General features: G+C 45.2%; 2 protein-coding genes across 2 annotated transcripts in view; one reads left to right on the forward strand and one right to left on the reverse strand.

Annotated features, from left to right (window-relative positions):
* Window positions 1-2,233, forward strand: part of CENPL (centromere protein L) — a gene marked incomplete at its 5' end in the record, with an annotated part of 2,799 nt that extends 566 nt beyond the window's left edge. Inside the window, 2 exons of the mRNA XM_010130946.1 lie at window positions 287-829; window positions 2,162-2,233. Of these exons, the coding sequence (XP_010129248.1) occupies window positions 287-829; window positions 2,162-2,233 (615 nt within the window). The remainder of the gene's footprint in view (window positions 1-286; window positions 830-2,161) is intronic.
* A 3,645-nt stretch (window positions 2,234-5,878) lies between these two features.
* Window positions 5,879-6,113, reverse strand: part of KLHL20 (kelch-like family member 20) — a gene marked incomplete at its 5' end in the record, with an annotated part of 4,724 nt that continues 4,489 nt past the window's right edge. The window contains 2 exons of the mRNA XM_010130958.1: window positions 5,879-5,909; window positions 5,994-6,074. Coding sequence (XP_010129260.1) covers window positions 5,879-5,909; window positions 5,994-6,074 — 112 coding nt within the window. The remainder of the gene's footprint in view (window positions 5,910-5,993; window positions 6,075-6,113) is intronic.

Raw genomic sequence — 6,113 nt, forward strand, 5'->3', positions numbered from 1 at the left:
TCTTCCGAATTAAGCAGCATGAGCTCAGACCTCAGGGCCTGAATGTACGAAGTGCTTCTCCTGCTGTTTCCAGCAGAATTCTGTGCATCTTTTAGGGATGTAACAGATGGACTCAGTAACTGTATGACCTTTGCAGAAGATGGTGTTGCATGCAGAGTCCACAGAAAAAAACTTCCAGCAAACACTTGAAATTATAAAACAAACCCCATTTTTTTTTTTACTAAAAAAACCCCCCAACCCTTCAACTTGCTTTATAGCATTCAAATGCTTCTTTTCCCCATCCCAGCTTTCTTCGAGATCACCTGCTTTCCCAAAGAACTCAGAAGAGAAACTGCTATGGTCAGGCTGGTTCTGCTGCGTGTCTGGAGATGATCTTTCCGACAACGTGCCAGAGGATTTCACTTGCTTACCTCTGTTTCTTGCTAATGGGGCGGAGAGCTACACATCCATCGTTGGAAGCTGGTTCCAGAAGACTTTTGACTGCTGCTTCCGCCGTTTAGCCCTCAGCCCTCTCAATCTCAGCTGGATGGCAGCCATGTGGACTGGATGCAAAGTGGACAAAACTGCATCTCCCACGGAACTCGTTTTCTCTGTCCCCTGCCTGCCCCACCCTCTGGACATTTCCTACGCCATCCATCCAGAGGATGCAAAAGCCCTGTGGGACACAGTCCAGAAAACTCCAGGAGAGATCACTCAGGAAGAAGTGGATGTCTTTATGGACTGCCTGTACTCTCACTTCCACAGACACTTTAAGATCCACTTGTCAGCTACCAAACTGGTGAAAGTTTCCACAGCAATTGCCTCAGCACACTGCGATGGGATCATAAAGGTGAGGCTTTAAATAGCATCTTGACCTGAGGAACGCTGGACAAATAAAACAGTTGTGTCTGTCTAGAAACACCTTACTCTGAAGGTTTCACGTTTCTCATGCGTAATTTCCTACAGGCAGCTGTAAAACTCTCAGCTTTTATTAAATGTGATTAGTTCTGGAGTCAGCAGCTACCAGTAGTATTTTACTACTGTGCTGTAGCAGCTACTAACCCTGGTCTTGGGCCAGAAATGGGTGTATTAGCCGCGGTACAAACAGGGAAGTTTCTTGGCCTGTTGGTGAAAACTTGGGCTTGAAAAATCCCAAACCTGTTTTTCATTAGCTTTCTAGTATCGCAGTTACTCAGACACGGGCAGAAGACAAGTACAACTAACCTGCTAGGTTAATTGGTGTGTGGCTGAGCCGTGAGACAACAGGTCATCTCAAAGAGTCAAACCTTGCTTAAAACTCCTTCCCTTGTAACCCTGCGGGTCTTCCTATACAGAGGTACCTACAGCATCCTCTAAACCCACGGAGGATTAATCCTTCCTGGTGTTTCTTCGGGCAACACACTAGGCTCTTCTGAGTTAGAGCGCACTTTGTGGAAGTGCGCTTAAGTCCAGTCAGTCTGTGATGTGATGTCTTCGCTGTCTGGGTACAGAGGGAACGCTGGAGGCCGCGGCTGGGACTCCGCTCATGCACCTCCTTCCTGCGGCATGAGTTCGTCCAACAAAAGGAAAGCAGCTCCGCTGGGAAGCACCTCAACAATTTCAGCCTTTGCTAGGAAGACCACAAACCGCTAAATGTTAGTGTTCTGTCACTTGGTTTTACCTGCAGTAGTTTAAAAGGGGGTGACACAACTTTTTATGTTGCAGGTAAGTAAACACAAGGGATAGTCAGCTGAACAGGCGTCCTGAGGAATGGTCCTCTTCTGGAACGTGTGTCGGGTGAACTCCACACTGTTCTGGCTCCTCCACACTGGGGATGATGGGTTCATGGCAGACCCACTCAGTATGGGAAAACAGGGGTATTCAAGGAGACTGGCAGAGTCTCCTTCCTGGAGGAGCTGAAGTGCTGGGATTCCCACCTGCCAAAAAGCTGCAGTAGGAGGAGGGTGTTTCCTAGGTGGTACTCCTCACATGGGACAGGAGCGAAGTCAGAGGGCGCTGAAAGGAGCAGCGCGTAGCCGCGTGCTTTTTCTGTGTCCAAAACTGGAACAAAGGTCCCTTGTGAACAAAGAGAAGCTGACAAATCACACCAAACACTGGGTAGTTGGTTCCCAACCCTTCAAGGGTGCAGAAATCTGGCTACTGCAATTTTTGTTCTGACGTGCTTGCTTTTTCCTCCTTGCAGTTTCTACAAAGCCAGTACCTAACTGGAGTGCTGACGCTACTGACAGAACTAGCGATCTCGCAGATACAGTGAGGGTCACTTCAGCAGATCTTCACGCTGGAAAGGCTGACTGTTGGAAGCTGTGTGCTGAGAAACCGACTGGAAACTCACTCCTGCTGCGCCTTTTCATGCTGGCTGTAACTCCTGCACTCAACTCCCTAACTGGCTGTAATTCATCGTGCGCAGCAAAGACAAGCAGACGTTTTGCCCTAAAGCAGGGCGGCAGTACAAACTTCTCATAGCTGCTTAAGCACCTTTATCATAGTTACTCTCACTGAAGTGGAGACACCAGGAGATAAACTTGGCAAATTCTTGGATGCAACTTATTGATGAGTATTTCTGCTGTTTCAAATAACAAGCTGGTTTGCACCTAACTAGGTCGCCTAAGCTACACAGACCTTAGCCTTGGAGAAACTGTGACCACTCTTGGGCCAGGCTAACTGCAAAGTCAAGCACGCCTGAGAAAGGTGCATGCTCTGCAACCCAGGGCAGAAAATCCAGGTTTCTAAGTTTCTTTCTAGCCAGTTGGTAATGGTCATGAAGTGTTCACTTATGTCCCAGCTGGGCTGAGGCAAGCAGCACGAGCCTGACAACTGCCTTGTACGTCCGGCCTGTTGGTCCTCTCACCAAGTTAATGCATAGGAGGGCTGTGGGTAAGGTAGGTATTTACTGTGCTTCGCCTGCTGTTTGTCATCTTGGGGTTAGAGCTATGGGAGCTAAAATTTTAAACTAGATCTCTCCCTTCTAGAGCAGGTGGGAGTTCAGAGAGCTAGTGCCCAGTGCCTGGCCGTACCATAAATGAGCAGGAAGGAAGCAGAGTAAGGGCATGCTAAACCTCACGATTTTTGTATTACAGAACTAAATAAACACAATATTTGCTGTCTTTTTGCCAATAGGTTGGTCTTTAGTGAAGTAAATGCAAGATTTACTTGTATGGTGCTTATTTCTAACTGTAGCTACTAATTGTTACCTATTAAATAATTCTGTGAGCAGCAAAATTTGAAGTCTGGTTTCCTATGCAACTCACTTGTAATGGCTTCACATGTGTGCAGCATCTCTAAGGTCTGAGGAGTTTGTGCTGTGACCTTCCTAAGCAGGGACACAGGTTTTCCTCTCTTTGCCCAACCACATAATTTCAGGATTTAGTTGTTAACTGTCACTAAAAACATTCTTCATTCTTCTCCCCAGCAACAGGGAGCTGAACCAGCCACACAAACATGTAACTGCCAACATGACACAGTCTCAGGCCTAGTTCCTAATCTACTTTTAATAATCTGTTTCCAGAATTAGCCAAAGCAACACACACTTGTTTTTAGTTTTTGTTTACTAGTTGAAGAGGGACTCAAGCAGTAACTCTTAGCAGCTAAACACCCTTCTGAAGGTCTTGACAGCTCAGCAGCTATTTAAACTATCCCTTCTGGTGCTTTCGTTTCCTTTTATGACACATCTTAAACAACTGCAATTCAGAGGAACACTGAGTAAAGTAGGAGTATTTGATTTAGAAACAGGACTTAGTGTTTAATGCTCAGCTTTCAAAATAATTGGCATAAATAATCTCTAAAACAATAAATTTTTTATAGCCTCTTTTAACCTCTTGCTTGCCTTAAGAACACAGACTAATAGCATGTGGAACTCCAGAGGAGCGTGTGCGGGGTCTGCTGCAGCCAGCCATGCTGTATCACTGGGATGGAAAGTTCCTTTCTTTTTATCTGTTAAGGGGGGTATAGCCCTCACTGACAACTGCAGTTAAGTGAGCAGAGCTTGATCTCATCAGCCGGTGTAGATGCCTTCTTCCAGAAAAAGCTGGTTCTGAACGATGAGCTTCTAAGCAACGGAGGGTAACACCAAACTGCAAGGATTTAAGCCAGTTTTACTTGGACTAGTACCTGAAAAAGCACTTAACAGCATCTGTGTCTGCACAAACTACACAAAAGCGTCATCCACCGCCTACACCCAAAGGAACAAACGAAGATCAGCGTAGAAGAAATTTATTAAGATAGCACTATTTATACAAGTTACTCATGCTAGAAAAAAGCATAAATGATACATGTAAACATTTGTTTACAGAATACTTGTTTTCCTTGTAAAGGTGCAAATGATCTTCATATGTAAACACAAGAATACCAACCTTAAGGGGAAAAAGGGGCTTTTAAAAAAGTTTTAATGACCCATTTATTACTGTAGTGTAATTTTTACTATGTTCAAGCACATTAAAATTGGAGTTACATGAATCCAACCATGAAGTTAAAAACATAAGATGTCAGCACTGCTTTCCTCATCTCTAGATCTTACTGTCCTCTTTTAAAGCCAGATTTAGTAAGGTCCGAAGTTGTTATCAGGTGCAAAAGGTCATTCGTTCATACTAGATAAAAATTACAGTACAAGCAACTTGGAACCTTTGAGTCTGGAGTTCCTCCTTCCTCTCCCCCCTTCCCTGGGTGCCTCCGCAGACACACACTGAGACATGACAGCTACAGCAAACCGTTGCTCCCCTCCAAACTCTTTACCGAACCTCCTACCTTTCCCTGTTCTAAACACAGGCAAAGTGCATAAAAAAAGGGAGGGTACCGCCTCATCGTGGTCACTGTTCTACAACAGGAGCTCTAAAGACAGACAAAAGGCAGGAGGGCCGGTAAGATGATGCTGGTCTAAGCTTTTTGCAGCAGGAGCTGACTGCGGGTCTGTCGTTCTACCAAGAACCTGAGAGGAGAGTGTTGATCTAGGCTAGTCAGAACGAACAGATGATACCTGCATCCCCGCTTCAGACAAGAACTGGTATCGAACAGGCAACTTGAGAAAAAAAGGCTTGTAAATAAGCAGCAACTAGTTTAGTTGTTTCTAAGTTTATACACAGCGGAGGGGAGAGACAAAAGCTGGACGTTTGTACCATACACCGTACAGTAAAAAGGCATCATATGAATTCCTTTTCACTCTCACCCTTCCTGGGCACTTCACTGACTCGGCTGATAGATGAGAATTCCAGTTCTACTTCTTGCCTCCAGCAAGACTGAAAAGATACTTGGGGCACCCATCCTCATAGCTCTCCTGTACTCTAAGAGACCCTAAAACATACCACAAGGGTTGGAACCACAAGAGCTGGCAGGACATAGCCCTGCCCTAACCACCAGCTTGTCAAAACTCAAACCACACAGGCACATATACATATATATATAAAATACACATATATATGTGCACACATGAATATAAAAAGCTGGAATTATCGCTGTGAACAATACAAAGAAAATACATGATACAAATTAAATGAAAAAATAAATATACTCCGCGCACAGAAAAGCTTCTGTGCAAAGGTGGCACCTTGCAGGTCAAGTACTTTTTTTGAAGCTCTCTGTAAATAAGGCAAAAGCAATGTTTTCTGTATCGGTTTCCACGCAGCTGCCACATCCACCGCTCACGCAGCAGGAGGGAAAGCAGGAAACCCTCCCTCCCTGCCAGACTCCCAGTATAGCATGTAGCCTCTGCATCAGCATCGTTTATGCTACAATAACTTTTACAGTTTGGTTTATTAAAAAATGTAACTATTTAGAAAAAATACGGACATAAGCAACACTTCTACTTTTGTCCAGTGGTTCCCTGGAGTCTGACAACGCGGTCTCCCATTGGGCACACTCTCACAGAAGTCATTTTTATAGGTCCATAGAAAGAGTCACCGGCAAAGAGTTACATTGGATCTAGACCGTGCATGCCAGAGCTGCAAAGAGGTCCAGTGTCAACAAGTCTCTTCGGTTTTTCAAGGAATGGGAACCAAGGGGTCTCCCTCCCTCTTGATGCTTACCATATATGGGATTCACAGTGTGTCATTTTGATCACGCCCACTCCTCCGCCCAGCCGCCGGTAGTTCATCCCACCGTACAACCTGCGAAGACAAGGTTACGCTGGTCATGCTGGTTCAGCA

Source organism: Buceros rhinoceros, unplaced genomic scaffold (assembly GCF_000710305.1).
Source record: "Buceros rhinoceros silvestris isolate BGI_N320 unplaced genomic scaffold, ASM71030v1 scaffold45160, whole genome shotgun sequence".
Taxonomy (NCBI): Eukaryota; Metazoa; Chordata; class Aves; order Bucerotiformes; family Bucerotidae; genus Buceros; species Buceros rhinoceros.